General features: G+C 36.8%; 1 protein-coding gene across 6 annotated transcripts in view; it reads left to right on the forward strand.

Annotated features, from left to right (window-relative positions):
- The window catches only part of LOC128204101 (oxysterol-binding protein-related protein 1-like), a 118,106-nt gene that overhangs the window by 3,654 nt on the left and 95,890 nt on the right, over positions 1–18,562 (forward strand). For all 6 annotated transcript variants that reach the window (XM_052905444.1, XM_052905448.1, XM_052905443.1 and 3 more), the window contains exons 4-15: positions 302–376; positions 707–818; positions 2,036–2,121; positions 2,392–2,536; positions 2,842–2,954; positions 3,326–3,396; positions 3,762–3,825; positions 4,134–4,268; positions 8,007–8,129; positions 10,261–10,348; positions 12,934–13,040; positions 13,598–13,775. In XM_052905444.1, coding sequence (XP_052761404.1) covers positions 302–376; positions 707–818; positions 2,036–2,121; positions 2,392–2,536; positions 2,842–2,954; positions 3,326–3,396; positions 3,762–3,825; positions 4,134–4,268; positions 8,007–8,129; positions 10,261–10,348; positions 12,934–13,040; positions 13,598–13,775 — 1,297 coding nt within the window. The remainder of the gene's footprint in view (positions 1–301; positions 377–706; positions 819–2,035; positions 2,122–2,391; positions 2,537–2,841; positions 2,955–3,325; positions 3,397–3,761; positions 3,826–4,133; positions 4,269–8,006; positions 8,130–10,260; positions 10,349–12,933; positions 13,041–13,597; positions 13,776–18,562) is intronic.

Below are 18,562 nucleotides of genomic sequence, written 5' to 3' on the forward strand. Positions count from 1 at the left end.
ATAAAGTCATCACAAAACATATTATATTTTCGAGCCCACTTGCAGTGAGTGAGATATAGTTGTCACAATTGCAATTCCTAGTATGTGTGTGTATCAGTCCATGGTTATGTGCATCCGGCCGGACTGAAATTGTCTGGACTGTATCTTGTATTAATGGATTTTGGACTTGCAGGTGTCGTGTAGCGCACAAGACCAAAGTCTTTACATCAAAGGTCAAGGTTAATGTCACGCTTATTATTTTTTTGAGCAATTCCCCTTGCATATGAACAAAACAAAACAGCAATATGTCATTGTTTTGCAGTTTGGTGCGAGGGTAAATGAAGTGAACAACGTCGGTGATACAGCATTACACAAGGCAGTCCTCACAAATAGACTTGTATGGTCATTTAAAAATTATCTGGTATAAACAATTGAAAATAACAGCAATGTCTGGTCCATATATCCAACATCCATCAAATGAAATAGTTGTGCAGAACCAATTTTGGAACCAATTTGGCTGAAGATGAAGTGACCAATGACATTAAGATGATTTGCAAACGCCTTTCTTGTCATAGCTTATTTTCATGTGATTGGAGAATATGCTTGTAGCTGTTAATCAGACTAACTTGTCAAACCTTTAGTAGTTGTTAAATAAAAAACATGATGTGATGTCTAATAATGAAATGGTTCTTAATTTTTAATGAATTGTTTTCATTTCACAATTCAGGAAGTTGTGCGAACATTGCTAGCTGGTGCAGCTGATGTGTCTTTAATAAATGCAGAAGGCCAAAAAGCTGGAAACCTGACCACTAATAAGGAGATAATCAGGCTTATTGATGGTAGGGTTATTGTAACATATTCAGGCAGGGCTAATAATTAGTGTGAGCCTTTTTAAAAATAAAGTATTAGTTATAGACTCTTGACATCATTCAATAAAAACATCTTCTGAAATGAACAATATTAATTTTCCAAGTGATGCCAATCAATCGATCATGTTTGGTATTCAAATGTCAAAATCGGTATTCGAATATTTGATTTTTTTCGGGTTGAATAAATTGATTAATCAACCTTTTGCCTATAACTCTGTTGTTGTGTATTATGTTTGTTTGTCTTGTTTTTACAACGAATGGCCTCTAATGCCAGAGGTGTGAATGTGCTGATAATACACTAAACACTTGTCATGCGTCATTTAAGGACATATCATCGGGTAGTAGAAAAGGGCCGCATATTATTAAAATAACTGGCTATTAGACAATTGACATCAGCAATTTCAATTAGTTTCCGTAAACTGAATGGTATAGCGTCTCTCGATATATTTCCTCTATTGGTGTACACTAGAAGAGTCAAAATCCACATTTGTTGTACTTGATTTTTTTAGCAAATGAGCAAAAAAGTAAAATTTGACCCTGAGCATATTAACAGCCTCTCTAAAGCAAAGCCAAAGCTGAAGGAAGCCAAAATGCATGGATGCCTTCAAGAAGACAAATGCATCAAATGAATCAAATGCATGGCCACGTATAGTAAAACAAAATGCATGGCCAACTATAGGAAGCCAAAATGCATGGCTTCCTATAGGAAGACATAATGCATGGCCACCTAAAGGAAAACAAAATGCATGGCCAACTATAGGAAGCCAAAATGCATGGCTTTCTACTGGAAGACATATTGCATGGCCACCTATAGCAAGACAAAATACATGGACACTTAAGGGCTTAAGGGGAAGTCACATGCATGGCCACCTATAGGAAGATAAAATGCTTGCCTGCCTAAATGAAGCCAAAATGCATGGCCACCTCAAGGACAACAAAATGCATGGCCACCTATAGGAAGTCAAATGCATGGCAACCTAAATGAAGCCAAAATGCATGGCGACCTAAAGGATGACAAAATGCATGACCACCTATAGGATAAAAAAATGCATGGCCACCTATAGGATGTCGAATGCATGGCCACCTATAGGATGTCGAATGCATGGCCACCTATAAACTATAGAGGCTGATCATTTTAGCTTGGCAATTTCGCCCATGGTATAATGCCAACTGGTGTATATTTTCAGCTGCAGAGGAACATGATGCCAGCAAAATGGAGGAGGAGTTTATGTCATCAGTGCGAGAGGGCCATCTGGATAAAATACAGGAACTGGTCTGTATAGTTCGAATAATGGAAATACTAAACTGGTTTTAGGTAGAAAATCTAACGATAAAATATCCTCGAAAAATTATAAACTATTGTTGTAACTGAGAATAATAAATAAAACAAGATTACATCAAAATGACCATATACTCAGTGTAGATTATATATAAGTATAATTTGAGCAGCATATAGAACTTAAATTAATTTTTGTATGAGGACATTTTGACCAACATAGTTTCAAGTATTGCTGTGATATAATTCATTTCTTACATTCTACAGGTGTCAAGTGGCCGGTTTAGCCGTATGGACTGTCGGGACAGTTTCGGGAACACAGCCCTGCATGTGGCAGCCCAATCGGGACAGAAGGAAGTGGCTGTCTACCTACTGCAGCAAGGCGTTCATACCAACACCAAGAACAAACAGGGTGGGTGCTTCAAGTGTATGCAGAAAATCAAACTTTATAAAGAAACAAAAATTTATTCTCCAAGATAAGAGTGTGCAGTACGATGTGAAATTATAAACAATCATGATGGCATGGCCATTTATAGCAAATGGAAAAAGTAAGTAGCTTATGCAAATGTTTTAATGGCAAATTTTGAGATAAGAATAATAATGCGACTGCAGCTAATAATGATGTTGATTGTGATGGTGATGATGATCTTCATAATGTTGTTGATGAACATGGTGCTAATATTGGCTTTAAAAGCAAGACCCTGTTCCACTCCACAGGTCAGTTGGCATCGGAGGTTGCCCGAACCGAGCCTATGAAACAGCTTCTCCATGTTCAACCTCGAAAGACAGCTGTTAAAATGCCTGCACGCTTCGAAGGACTCCTCATTAAGGTTTGGAGAGCTTATCTTATTTTTATAAAATACATGTAAATTGTATATGGATTTTTTATGGCAATAAAATTGCACAAATTATGTTATATAATACTTGGTAAGAATATATTGTGTGTTGTACAGGAGAATACCAGCATTTTCAGGCTATTTGAGGTAGGTTACTCATACCTGTGTTTTAGAAAATTGTGGGGAATGCCATTTGTTTACTACCTGTGAGAGAAAAAACTACATTTTTTGTGGTATTTTGGCCAATTTGGCAATTTTTTCCATATGCATATATGCATATTCTTTTTGGCAATGGTATATAAAAAAAATATCAGCCATAAAAACATTTAAAATAATATAAACATGTATGTATTATGTGTTAACAGAAGCGGTTTATGGGGACAACGCCAGTCTGGGTGGTGCTTGAGAGAGGGGTTCTCTCTTACTTCAAAAATAGGTAACATCTCTATTGATTTTAAGTACAGTGGAAACCCGTTGGCTCAATATTCCAGGGACAGGCAAAAATACTTTGAGCCTTGCTAATATCGAAACCAAGGGTGATTGCTTACGGAATGTTTACTTTTCATTGATATGTTAAATACGTTTACCATGTTTACCTTGTTTGTTATTTTCCTGCATTATCTCGGCTAGAGAAAAGTACACATGCATGTACACATACACATACATGTAGCATTTTCTAATTGACCTAATGACAAAATGTAAATCAAATATCCTAATAAATTTAAATGCATAACAAACTTCTAAGCAATTAAACCATTTAAATGTCACCAGGATTATTATATTAAATGATATTATTCTCAGAGGGGATGCTTCCACTGGTGCTAAACGGAGGGGAATGAAATACCTGGACAATGCAACTCTGAAGGTGCTGCCTTGTTTTCAATAGCCTATAGACTAAAATATGATTTTTTTAACCGGACTGTAATTATAATTTTTTTTTTTTTTTTTTTTGTACTTAGTGTAGCAATTTCAAATATTAATTATTATTATCATTATAATACTGATATGTGTACACCATGTTATGTTTAAGGTGCAAAGGTGCAAGCTCCTCTCTAGATATGTATAATTAAATTTGATTAAAGTGTACCTCATGTCTTAATAATATGTAAGACAACAGTTTTAAGAGTAACAATTCAGCTGCAACATAATTCTTAATGTGTTTGCCTTTTTCAGACATCAGAAACAATTATCTACGACTTTCTAATCCAGTACTCTGATGGGACATATCACAGACTGGGGATTGACCCTGGGGCTTCTAATGTCAGGGTGGGGCATGACCCTGTCACTGGCGAGGTCATTACTAGACAGGTAAGCATGGTATCAAACGGAATCATCTTGATGTTGTCTGTCTTTCAGTTTATCAAACATGGAAGTTTTTTTAGTCTGTATGTTTTGAAAGAAGAGCTGAGGATGCTGGCAGCAGCCTTGTTGTGTGTGTCAACAAAAACAAAGGCCATAACTCAAACACCAAGTAAGATTTTGAAATGAAACTTGCAAGTTACAATAGGTACACATTGGAATTTACAATAGGTACAAGTTACAATATGTACACATTGCAAGTTACAATAGGTACAAGTTACAATATGTACACATTGCAAGTTACAATAGGTACACATTGCAAGGTACACATTGGAATTTGCAATAGGTACACATTGCAAGTTACAGTAGGTACACATTGCAAGTTACAATAGGTACAAGTTACAATATGTACACCTTGCAAATGACAATAGGTACACATTGCAAGGTACACATTGGAATTTACAATAGGTACACATTGCAAGTTACAGTAGGTACACATTGAAAGTTACAATAGGTACACATTGCAAGTTACAATAGGTACACATTGGAATTTACAATAGGTACACATTGCAAGTTACAGTAGGTACACATTGAAAGTTACAATAGGTACACATTGCAAGTTACAATAGGTACACATTGGAATTTACAATAGGTACACATTGCAAGTTACAGTAGGTACACATTGGAATTTACAATAGGTACACATTGCAAGTTATAATAGGTACACATTGGAATTTACAATAGGTACACATTGCAAGTTACAAAAGGTACACATTGGAATTTACAATAGGTACACATTGCAAGTTACAGTAGGTACACATTGAAAGTTACAATAGGTACACATTGCAAGTTACAATAGGTACACATTGCAAATTACACCTTGCAAATGACAATAGGTACACATTGCAAGGTACACATTGGAATTTACAATAGGTACACATTGCAAGTTACAATAGGTACACATTGCAAGTTACAATAGGTACACATTGCAAGTTATAATAGGTACACATTGGAATTTACAACAGGTACACATTGCAAGTTACAGTAGGTACACATTGCAAGTTATAATAGGTACACATTGGAATTTACAACAGGTACACATTGCAAGTTACAATAGGTACACATTGCAAGTTACAATAGGTACACATTGCAAGTTACAAAAGGTACACATTGCAAGTTACAATAGGTACACATTGCAAGTTACAATAGGTACACATTGCAAGTTATAATAGGTACACATTGGAATTTACAACAGGTACACATTGCAAGTTACAGTAGGTACACATTGCAAGTTATAATAGGTACACATTGCAAGTTACAATAGGTACACATTGCAAGTTACAATAGGTACAAGTTACAATATGTACACATTGCAAGTTACAATGGGTACAAGTTACAGTAGGTACACATTGCAAGTTACAATGGGTACACATTGCAAGTTACAATAGGTATACATTGCAAGTAACAATGGGTACACATTGCAAGTTACAATAGGTGCAAGTTACATTAGGTACACATTACAAGTTACAATAGGTGCAAGTTACATTAGGTACACATTGCAAGTTACAATAGGTGCAAGTTACATTAGGTACACATTGCAAGTTACAATAAGTGCAAGTTACAATGGGTACACATTGCAAGTTACAATAAGTGCAAGTTACAATAGGTACACATTGCAAGTTACATTGGGTACACATTGCAAGTTACAAAAGGTACAAGTTACAATAGGTACAAGTTACAGTAGGTACACAATGCAAGTTACAATAAGTGCAAGTTACAATGGGTACACATTGCAAGTTACAATAAGTGCAAGTTACATTAGGTACACATTGCAAGTTACATTGGGTACACAATGCAAGTTACAATGGGTACAAGTTACAATAGGTGCAAGTTACATTAGGTACACATTGCAAGTTACAATAAGTGCAAGTTACAATAAGTGCAAGTTACATTAGGTACACATTGCAAGTTACATTGGGTACACATTGCAAGTTACAAAAGGTACAAGTTACAATAGGTGCAAGTTACATTAGGTACACATTGCAAGTTACAATAAGTGCAAGTTACAATGGGTACACATTGCAAGTTACAATAAGTGCAAGTTACATTAGGTACACATTGCAAGTTACATTGGGTACACATTGCAAGTTACAATAAGTGCAAGTTACAATGGGTACACATTGCAAGTTACATTAGGTACACATTGCAAGTTACATTAGGTACACATTGCAAGTTACAATAAGTGCAAGTTACAATGGGTACACATTGCAAGTTACAATAAGTGCAAGTTACATTAGGTACACAATGCAAGTTACAATGGGTACAAGTTACAATAGGTACAAGTTACAATACATACACATATTATTTATTTGTAATGCCCCTTGTTTGACTTAGAAAAACAACAACGGACGAGCATTAATGTTTGCTCTGCGGCATTCTTGTTTAAACTTTATAGGTTATATAGGTGTTTACACTATATAGGGGATGTAGGTGTTTACACTATATAGGGCATATAGGTGTTTACACTATATAGGGCATATAGGTGTTTACACTATATAGGGCATATAGGTGTTTACACTATATAGATGTTTACACTATATAGGGTATATAGGTGTTTACACTATATAGGGCATATAGGTGTTTACACTATATAGGGCATATAGGTGTTTACACTATATAGGGCATATAGGTGTTTACACTATATAGGGTATATAGGTGTTTACATCATATAGGGCATATAGGTGTTTACACTATATAGGTGTTTACACTATATAGGGCATATAGGTGTTTACACTATATAGGGCATATAGGTGTTTACACTATATAGGGTATATAGGTGTTTACACTATATAGGGTATGTAGGTGTTTACACTATATAGGTTATGTAGGTGTTTACACTATATAGGGCATGTAGGTGTTTACACTTTATAGGGCATGTAGGTGTTTACACTATATAGGGCATATAGGTGTTTACACTATATAGGTGTTTACACTAAATAGGGCATATAAGTGTATACACTATATAAGGCATATACGTGTTTACACTATATAGGGAATATAGGTGTTTACACTATATAGGGCATATATGTGTTTACACTATATAGGGTATATAAGTGTTTACACTATATAGGGTATATAGGTGTTTACACTATTTAGGGTATGTAGGTGTTTACATTATATAGGGCATGTAGTTTCACTGACAACTCTTACTAGACACTGTAGAAAAACATTACAATACATTCATTTCATTTTCTCAGATGTACTGAAACAAAAATGTTTATAGCTGTTTAATTTTAGGTTTGATCTGAAGAATAGTGGAATTAACACACAGATGTCAAACTTTAACTATTGGCAATAACATGTTGGTCATGTAGTTTGCCTCAATAACAAGTCTATGTTTGAATTATTGTGTCATATGAGAAATTTGATAAATAATTTGATTGGTATAGACATTCTTTGCTGTATGCATAAAATTTGATTATAAAGATTGGTCAAATATGATGTCATTTAAATATTGAAAGCAGTTTCAGTATATGTACATCCTCATTATAACCAGTATTATAATATCCTTAGCATTGATTATTGAAGCAATAGGGCTTTGAGATGAAATAATACATAATAAAATGATTTAAAAATTACTATTGAAAAGCTGCATGCTCATATTTTAAGGGAGTTGCTATTTTATTGATAAAAGTAGTCTGGGACTTTTTGGATTCTCTTTTGCATGCATGTTATCAATAACTTCAGGTGTGGATCAATGCATTAAAAGAGCACATAGCATACAACACCCACTACATTGACCAGGGTAGACAGAAACATGTGGAAACCACTGAGATTGAGCCTTGTATCACCATGCAGGAGGCACTCAAGGTATTTGTATTGTTGGAACATCACTTGCAACAAGTGTAACCCTGACCAGACTCGAATCTCCAACCATTGTAATAGGTAGTGGTTAAAATTAGCACAAGCTTGTAAGCCCTGCGCTGGTAAAATACTTCCTTGGCTTGGTTCAATTTTCAATTTTATATAGCCGTGCTTGTTGAATTTTGTTTATGGGAAGTACAAGCATAAGGAATCGGGCTTGATTTATGGCAGACACCAGCATAAGGATTCGGGCTTGATTTATGGCAGACACCAGCATAAGGATTCGGGCCTATTCATAAAAAATATTCATTTTATAAATACCCTTTTTTACCCTTTCATAGTGTATAAATTTGGCAAATATAACTTGAAATATAACATATGAAATGTAAAATTGTGTCACTTTACTATGCTCTTGTTAATTTCTTATCCATTTGTACAGTATATTTTTATGCGATTGAAGGTAGGCATATTAAAATCAGACCATCCTTTCATCCATCCTTTTGTACATTTGTGTGTCCAGCTCAATTTCTCGCATCAGGGCTGTAACTTTCTCTTGTATGGACAGATTTTAAAATAACTTGCCACAAGTGTTCAGCATATGAAGACCATGTGTCTTGTACAAGACCAGTGTTCCTACCTTAAAGTTTAAGGTTACACTTAGTGTTTGAAAACTGTGGAATTCTGCATATAAGGAGATAAAATATAGGTGCTAGTGTCTGGGCCATGACTTTCTCATGTATGGACCGATTTTAAAATAACTTGCCACATGTGTATGACATACCAAAACGACGTATCGCATGCTAGACCCGTGTCCAAAACCCTAAATTCAAGGTCAAACTTAGTGTTTATTCACAATTGAATGCTGTATATAAGGACATAGAGTATAGATGTTCGTGTCTGGTCTGTAACTTTCTCTTGTATGGACAGATTTTGAAATAACTTCCCACATGTTTTTGACATTTCAAGACGACATGTCGCATGCAAGAATCATGTCCCTACCTCTAAGGTCAAGGTTGCACTAAGTGTTTGTTTACAATATAAGGACATAAGAGTGTAGGTGCTCAAATATAGGTGGTATTTTTTATGTTCAGAGGCATTTTAAAATAACCTGCCGTATGTATTTGACACGTTTCGGCAATGTTGCATTTGCAAGACCCACGCTGTATTGTTGTCAAGCATGGGAAGAGGAGTTTCAATCCTATGGCACAGACATAATGCAATGTGGTCTCGCAAATGCACCAGCTTTATTGGTTAGACATAATGCCAAAATAGTGGTCTTGCAAATGTGCCGCCCATGTTGGTTAGACATAATGCAATGGGGTCTTGCAAATGCACCAGCCATGTTGGTGAGACATAATGTCATGTAGTCATGCAAATGTGCCGCCCATGTTGGCTAGACATAATGCCATGGGGTCTTGCAAATGCACCAGCCATGTTGGTTAGACATAATGCCATGGGGTCTTGCAAATGCACCAGCCATATTGGTTAGACATAATGCAATGGGGTCTTGTAAATGCACCAGCCATGTTGGTTAGACATAATGCAATGGGGTCTTGTAAATGCACCAGCCATGTTGGTTAGACATAATGCAATGGGGTCTTGCAAATGCACCAGCCATGTTGGTTAGACATAACGCAATGGGGTCTTGTAAATGCACCAGCCATGTTGGTTAGACATAATGCAACGGGGTCTTGTAAATGCACCAGCCATGTTGGTTAGACATAATGCAATGGGGTCTTGTAAATGCACCAGCCATGTTGGTTAAACATAATGCAATGGGGTCTTGTAAATGCACCAGCCATGTTGGTTAGACATAGATCCATGACTGTGGTCTTGCAAATGCACAAGCCATATTGGTTAGACATAATTGGACATTCCATTGCAATTTTCTTCCCTTTTTAATGTACTGACATAGGTCAATATCACATTCGGGGGCATTCATCACATACTGTGACAGCTCTTGTTTTGGTATAAATATTGTATCGTATTATTCAAGAACTGTAAGAGCAGTTATGTGTATGGCGGAAGAGTGCTGGCAGAATTTTCTGAAAAACTTTATCCAAGTTTGGTCCATTCTATAAGGAAGTTTGACAAAGTACAAAAAAGTAGAAAATGATTATTTATGTCCAATTTACAGGTAGCCCTGGCTCACAAAGATGTTTTAGAGCACCATGTCGGCCAGCTGTCCAATTTTGTAACCTCAGCCAACAACCTCACACAGAATAGTATGAAAAACACTCTTTATTTTGATTTTGATTGGATATGCGCCTTTTAAATGTTTTATTAACACTCTTTTTCTAGATGTTAATGCGGTATAAGCCATCATTTCAGGTTCTTTATAAGCATTTATGAGCATTGAAGATGTTCTAACAAACCGGTTATTCAATGACTTATATGTATTATCAATCCCAATCATTTCCTGCATGAAAGACATTTTAGCAAAGTGCACGTTTTCCCAGATGCTAGCTATAATGAATGCTACCATGTTAGCACATGACCTCCCAAATGCTAGCTTGAATAAATGCACCCAGGTTAGCACATGTTTTCTCAAATGCTAGCTTTAATGAATGCATCTGTGTTTGCACATGTTTTCTCAAATGCTAGCTTTAATGAATGCATCTGTGTTTGCACATGTTTTCTCAAATGCTAGCTTTAATAAATGCATCTGTGTTAGCACATGTTTCCCCAAATGCTAGCTAACATTAATTCATCCATGTTAGCACACATTTTACCAAATGCTAGCTTTATTAAATGCACCCAGGTAAGCTCATGGTTTATTAGTTTCCTAAATGCTAGCTTTAATGAATGCATAACAGGTTAGCAAAGTGCAGGGTTTTCAAAATGCTAGCTATTTTGAATGCATTACAGGTTAACACAGTACAGGGGTTTCAAAATGCTAGCTATTATGAAGGCATTACAGGTTAACACATTGCAGGGTTTTCAAAATGCTAGTTTTAATGAATGCATTACAGGTTAGCACATTGCAGGGTTTCAAAATGCTAGCTATTTTGAATGCATTACAGGTTAGCACAGTGCAGGGTTTTCAAAATGCTAGCTATTTTGAATGCATTACAGGTTAGCACATTGCAGGGTTTTCAAATTGCTAGCTATTTTGAATGCATAACAGGTTAGCACAGTGCAGGGTTTCAAAATGCTAGCTATTTTGAATGCATAACAGGTTAGCAAAGTGCAGGGTTTTCAAAATGCTAGCTATTTTGAATGCATTACAGGTTAGCACAGTGCAGGGTTTTCAAAATGCTAGCTATTATGAAGGCATTACAGGTTAGCACAGTGCAGGGTTTTCAAAATGCTAGCTTTAATGAATGCATTATAGGGTAGCACAGTGCAGGGTTTTCAAAATATTAGCTATTTTGAATGCATTACAGGTTAGCACAGTGCAGGGGTTTCAAAATGCTAGCTTTAATGAATGCATTACAGGTTAGCACAGTGCAGGGGTTTCAAAATGCTAGGTTTAATGAATGCATAACAGGTTAGCACAGTGCAGGGTTTTCAAAATGCTAGCTATTATGAAGGCATTACAGGTTAGCACAGTGCAGGGGTTTCAAAATGCTAGCTTTAATGAATGCATTACAGGTTAGCACAGTGCAGGGGTTTCAAAATGCTAGCTTTAATGAATGCATTACAGGTTAGCACAGTGCAGGGGTTTCAAAATGCTAGCTTTAATGAATGCATTACAGGTTAGCACAGTGCAGGGGTTTCAAAATGCTAGCTTTAATGAATGCATAACAGGTTAGCAAAGTGCAGGGTTTTCAAAATGCTAGCTATTTTGAATGCATTACAGGTTAACACAGTGCAGGGGTTTCAAAATGCTAGCTATTATGAATGCATTACAGGTTAACACATTGCAGTGTTTTCAAAATGCTAGCTTAAAGGTATGCATTACAGGTAAACACAGTGCAGGGGTTTCAAAATGCTAGCTTTTATGAATGCATTACAGGTTAGCACAGTGCAGGGGTTTCAAAATGCTAGCTTTTATGAATGAATAACAGGTTAGCACAGTGAAGGGTTTCAAACTGCTAGCTTTTATGAATGCATTGCAGGTTAGCACAGTGCAGGGTTTTCAAAATGCTAGCTATTTTGAATGTATTACAGGTTAGCACAGTGCAGGGTTTTCAAAATGCTAGCTATTTTGAATGTATTACAGGTTAGCACAGTGCAGGGGTTTCAAACTGCTAGCTTTAAATTATGCATTATAGGTTAGCACAGTGCAGGGGTTTCAAACTGCTAGCTTTAAATTATGCATTATAGGTTAGCACAGTGCAGGGGTTTCAAACTGCTAGCTTTAAATTATGCATTATAGGTTTGCACCTTGCAGGGGTTTCAAACTGCTAGCTTTAAATTATGCATTACAGGTTTGCTCAGTGCAGGGGTTTCAAACTGCTAGCTTTAAATTATGCATTACAGGTTTGCACAGTGCAGGGTTTTCATCCAGTCTTATTGAAATAAAGTCAATAAAAATAAAGTCTTTCAGAAATTATAATATCACCAGTGGAATATGTACATTACAAAAATGGATCATGTAAGGCAATGCCTTAAGATGTTTTATGAACACCGGCCCTGGGCACATGAGTTCAATTGCTTTTTACCAGGTCGCTTTTTACTGGATACTCAACTCTTTTTTTGTGAACATCATACAATGAAACATGCATAGTATAATGCTGTTAAGACTACTTGTTTCATTTTCATTGTGAAATAAATAAGTTTTAACTTAATTACAATGCTGGGGATTTTTGTTTGTAAATTGGTTATGTTTTTGACTTTGGTGAAACTTACAGCTTCTGAATTTCAGACAATGTCGACAAGTTGACAGCAGAATTAGAGAAGACAATAACGTATTCCCGTGACATGTACAACACATTGTCAAAGTGCCTTATCATCTATATGCAAGAAGAACAGGTTTAAATTACCCATTTACCTATTTATTTAGGCTTTTCAGATTTTTTTTGCCCCCAATTTTATTTTGATTTACCGGTACTTCTTTTTGAAGATCAGCATTTTAATTGTCACATGTCAGATTAAACAATATTTCAATGTTAAATCATTAAGAATAATGATTACTTGTAGTTAATACATTCAATAAAAAATAGCAAAAAAGGGACAAATGTAGATAATCAAGTAATTTGAAGGTGCCAATGTATTTGACAAAATATTGTATGATCTAGAATTTTGGATGAAAAAAGTTGATGTCACAATCTGAATTGAAGGGTTTACTTGCAAAGTTTATAGTCTGGGTCTGCACTGACCAATTAAACTGTTATGATTATCTACTTATGAAATAGATATTATTACAATTCAGAACTATTGATTCAGAAAAGCAATTATACATCATCTTGGTTAATAAGATGCTGCTCGGTATTTTATATCTAGAAAGCATACCAGTCATGTTCTGGTAGGTTCTTTCAAATCTAACACCTATGTTACCTCTGTCATGCATGTTTTATTTTATTTTTCAGTACCGAGAAAAAGAACAGCATGAGTTAAAAGAAAAGAACAGAATACTGGAAGAATCATTACATGCCCTGGCAATTGAACATCATGAACTGGAGCGTTCATATTCTCACAGCGTGCGGGCTAGGTCATTTTCATTAGATGATGAAGAGTTCTTCGACTGTGATGACGATGACAATATTGGTACCTACTTATTTTTAGCTTACATAAGAGCCACCATATTGTCTAAGCACTGGTGTTGTAAATGTTTGGGGCTGATACGTGCAATAGTGTCTACCTTTGTCTATAATAAGCTCAATAGTTTTTGAAAATAGTCGCTTTAAAGCTTTTGTTTGATGCTGTTAGACCTATTTGTAGAAACGTCTATTACTTTGCTAAAATATTTTTTGAGTGATAAAGGGACTGAGACAAAATGAAAGAGTGTTGTTATGAAAAAAAATGAAATCTTTTTGGGATAAGATACAAGCGGAAAGATATTTTTGTATTTGTTTTTGTAATTATAAATAAAAAATATTTTGTCATCTAAACTTTTAATCAATATTAGATCTGCATTATGAATAATATTTTTTTTTATAACAACAAAATATGAATTGAAAGATTAGTTTAAGGTTGATTAAAGGAATTTATGTACATGTAATTCCCATAATTCACATGCTTTCTACACTTAGTGGTACCGAAATGTGGCCGTATTTGTGGCAGTATGGTTCAGGAAATACAACTGTGGTGCCTATAGATCGCAGTAATGATAGTGGTGCCTATAGATCACAGTTATAATAGTGGTGCCTATAGATCGCAGTAATGATAGTGGTGCCTTTAGGTGGCAGTATGGTTCAGGAACACAACTGTGGTGCCTATAGATAGCAGTAATGATAGTGCTGCCTATAGATCACAGTAATAAAAGTGGTGCCTATAGATCGCAGTAATGATACTGGTGCCTTTAGGTGGCAGTATGGTTCAGGAAATACAACTGTGGTGCCTATAGATAGCAGTAATGATAGTGGTGCCTATAGATCACAGTTATAATAGTGGTGCCTATAGATCGCAGTAATGATAGTGGTGCCTTTAGGTGGCAGTATGGTTCAGGAACACAACTGTGGTGCCTATAGATAGCAGTAATGATAGTGCTGCCTATAGATCACAGTAATAAAAGTGGTGCCTATAGATCGCAGTAATGATACTGGTGCCTTTAGGTGGCAGTATGGTTCAGGAACACAACTGTGGTGCCTATAGATAGCAGTAATGATAGTGGTGCCTATAGATCACAGTAATAAAAGTGGTGCTTATAGATCGCAGTTATGATATTGGTGCCTATATGTGGCAGTATAATTCAGGAACACAACTGTGGTGCCTATAGATAGCAGTAATGATAGTGGTGCCTATAGATCACAGTAATAAAAGTGGTGCCTATAGATCACAGTAATGATACTGGTGCCTTTAGGTGGCAGTATAATTCAGGAACACAACTGTGGTGCCTATAGATCACAGTAATAAAAGTGGTGCCTATAGATCACAGTAATGATACTGGTGCCTTTAGGTGGCAGTATAATTCAGGAACACAACTATGGTGCCTATAGATCACAGTAATAAAAGTGGTGCCTATAGATCGCAGTAATGATACTGGTGCCTTTAGGTGGCAGTATAATTCAGGAACACAACTGTGGTGCCTATAGATAGCAGTAATGATAGTGGTGCCTATAGATCACAGTAATAAAAGTGGTGCCTATAGATCGCAGTAATGATACTGGTGCCTTTAGGTGGCAGTATAATTCAGGAACACAACTGTGGTGCCTATAGATCGCAGTAATGATAGTGGTGCCTATAGATCGCAGTTTTAATAGTGGTGCCAATAGATCACAGTTATAATACTGGTGCCTATATGTGGCAGTATGGTCCACAGAATTGATAGTGGTACCTATAGATCGCAGTAATGATAGTGATCCATATAGATCGCAGTAATGATAGTGGTACCTATAGATCGCAGTAATGATATTGGTGCCTATATGTGGCAGTATGGTCAAGAGTCACGATAGTGGTTCCTAGACGTCACAGTTATGATAGTGGTTCATATAGGTGCCAGTATTGGTAGTGATTCATATAGGTGCCTGTATTGGTAGTGATCCATATAGGTGCCAGTATTGGTAGTGATCCATATAGGTGCCAGTATTGGTAGTGATCCATATAGGTGCTAGTATTGGTAGTGGTTCATGAAGGTGCCAGTATTGGTAGTGATCCACATAAGTGCCAGTGTTGGTAGTGATCCATATAAGTGCCAGTATTGGTAATGATCCATATAGGTGCCAGTATTGGTAGTGATTCATATAAGTGCCAGTATTGGTAGTGGTTCATATAGGTGCCTGTATTGGTAGTGATCCATATAGGTGCCAGTATTGGTAGTGATCCATATAGGTGCTAGTATTGGTAGTGGTTCATATAGGTGCCTGTATTGGTAGTGATCCATATAGGTGCCAGTATTGGTAGTGATCCATATAGGTGCCAGTATTGGTAGTGATCCATATAAGTGCCAGTATTGGTAGTGATCCATATAGGTGCCAGTATTGGTAGTGGTTCATATAGGTGCCTGTATTGGTAGTGATCCATATAGGTGCCAGTATTGGTAGTGATCCATATAGGTGCCAGTATTGGTAGTGATCCATATAGGTGCCAGTATTGGTAGTGGTCCATATAGGTGTCAGTATTGATAGTGGTCCATATAGGTGCCAGTATTGGTAGTGGTTCATATAAGTGCCAGTATTGGTAGTGATCCATACAGGTGCCTGTATTGGTAGTGATCCATATAGGTGCCAGTATTTGGTAGTGGTTCATATAGGTGCCTGTATTGGTAGTGGATCATATACGTGCCAATATTGGTAGTGGTCCATATAGGTGCCAGTATTGGTAGTGGTTAATATAGGTGCCTGTATTGGTAGTGGTTAATATAGGTGCCTGTATTGGTAGTGGTTCATATAGGTGCCAGTATTGGTAGTGGTTAATATAGGTGCCTGTATTGGTAGTGGATCATATAGGTGCCTGTATTGGTAGTGATCCATATAAGTGCCAGTATTGGTAGTGATCCATATAGGTGCCAGTATTGGTAGTGGATCATATAAGTGCCTGTATTGGTAGTGATCCATATAAGTGCCAGTATTGTTTGTGGTTCATATAGGTGCCAGTATTGGTAGTGATCCATATAGGTGCCAGTATTGGTAGTGATCCATATAGGTGCCAGTATTGGTAGTGATCCATATAAGTGCCAGTATTGGTAGTGATCCATATAGGTGCCAGTATTGGTAGTGGATCATATAAGTGCCTGTATTGGTAGTGATCCATATAAGTGCCAGTATTGTTTGTGGTTCATATAGGTGCCAGTATTGGTAGTGATCCATATAGGTGCCAGTATTGTTTGTGGTTCATATAGGTGCCAGTATTGGTAGTGATCAATATAAGTGCCAGTATTGGTAGTGATCCATATAGGTGCCAGTATTGGTAGTGGATCATATAAGTGCCTGTATTGGTAGTGATCCATATAAGTGCCAGTATTGTTTGTGGTTCATATAGGTGCCAGTATTGGTAGTGATCCATATAGGTGCCAGTATTGTTTGTGGTTCATATAGGTGCCAGTATTGGTAGTGATCCATATAAGTGCCAGTATTGGTAGTGATCGATATAGGTGCCAGTATTGGTAGTGGTTCATATAAGTGCCAGTATTGGTAGTGATCCATATAAGTGCCAGTATTGGTAGTGATCGATATAGGTGCCAGTATTGTTAGTGATCCATATAAGTGCCAGTATTGGTAGTGATCGATATAGGTGCCAGTATTGGTAGTGATCCATATAAGTGCCTGTTTTGGTAGTGATCCATATAAGTGCCAGTATTGGTAGTGATCGATATAGGTGCCAGTATTGGTAGTGATCCATATAAGTGCCAGTATTGGTAGTGATCGATATAGGTGCCAGTATTGGTAGTGATCCATATAAGTGCCAGTATTGGTAGTGATCCATATAAGTGCCTGTTTTGGTAGTGATCCATATAGGTGCCAATATTGTTTGTGGTTCATATAGGTGCCAGTATTGGTAGTGATCCATATAAGTGCCAGTATTGGTAGTGATCCATATAGGTGCCAGTATTGGTAGTGGATCATATAAGTGCCTGTATTGGTAGTGATCCATATAAGTGCCAGTATTGTTTGTGGTTCATATAGGTGCCAGTATTGGTAGTGATCCATATAGGTGCCAGTATTGTTTGTGGTTCATATAGGTGCCAGTATTGGTAGTGATCCATATAAGTGCCAGTATTGGTAGTGATCGATATAGGTGCCAGTATTGGTAGTGGTTCATATAGGTGCCAGTATTGGTAGTGATCCATATAAGTGCCAGTATTGGTAGTGATCGATATAGGTGCCAGTATTGTTAGTGATCCATATAAGTGCCAGTATTGGTAGTGATCGTTATAGGTGCCAGTATTGGTAGTGATCCATATAAGTGCCTGTTTTGGTAGTGATCCATATAAGTGCCAGTATTGGCAGTGATCGATATAGGTGCCAGTATTGGTAGTGATCCATAAAAGTGCCAGTATTGGTAGTGATCGATATAGGTGCCAGTATTGGTAGTGATCCATATAAGTGCCTGTTTTGGTAGTGATCCATATAGGTGCCAGTATTGTTTGTGGTTCATATAGGTGCCAGTATTGGTAGTGATCCATATAAGTGCCAGTATTGGTAGTGATCGATATAGGTGCCAGTATTGGTAGTGGTTCATATAAGTGCCAGTATTGGTAGTGATCCATATAAGTGCCAGTATTGGTAGTGATCGATATAGGTGCCAGTATTGGTAGTGATCCATATAAGTGCCAGTATTGGTAGTGATCGATATAGGTGCCAGTATTGGTAGTGATCCATATAAGTGCCTGTTTTGGTAGTGATCCATATAAGTGCCAGTATTGGTAGTGATCGATATAGGTGCCAGTATTGGTA

This window comes from Mya arenaria, chromosome 10 (assembly GCF_026914265.1).
Source record: "Mya arenaria isolate MELC-2E11 chromosome 10, ASM2691426v1".
In the NCBI taxonomy this organism is placed as follows: domain Eukaryota; kingdom Metazoa; phylum Mollusca; class Bivalvia; order Myida; family Myidae; genus Mya; species Mya arenaria.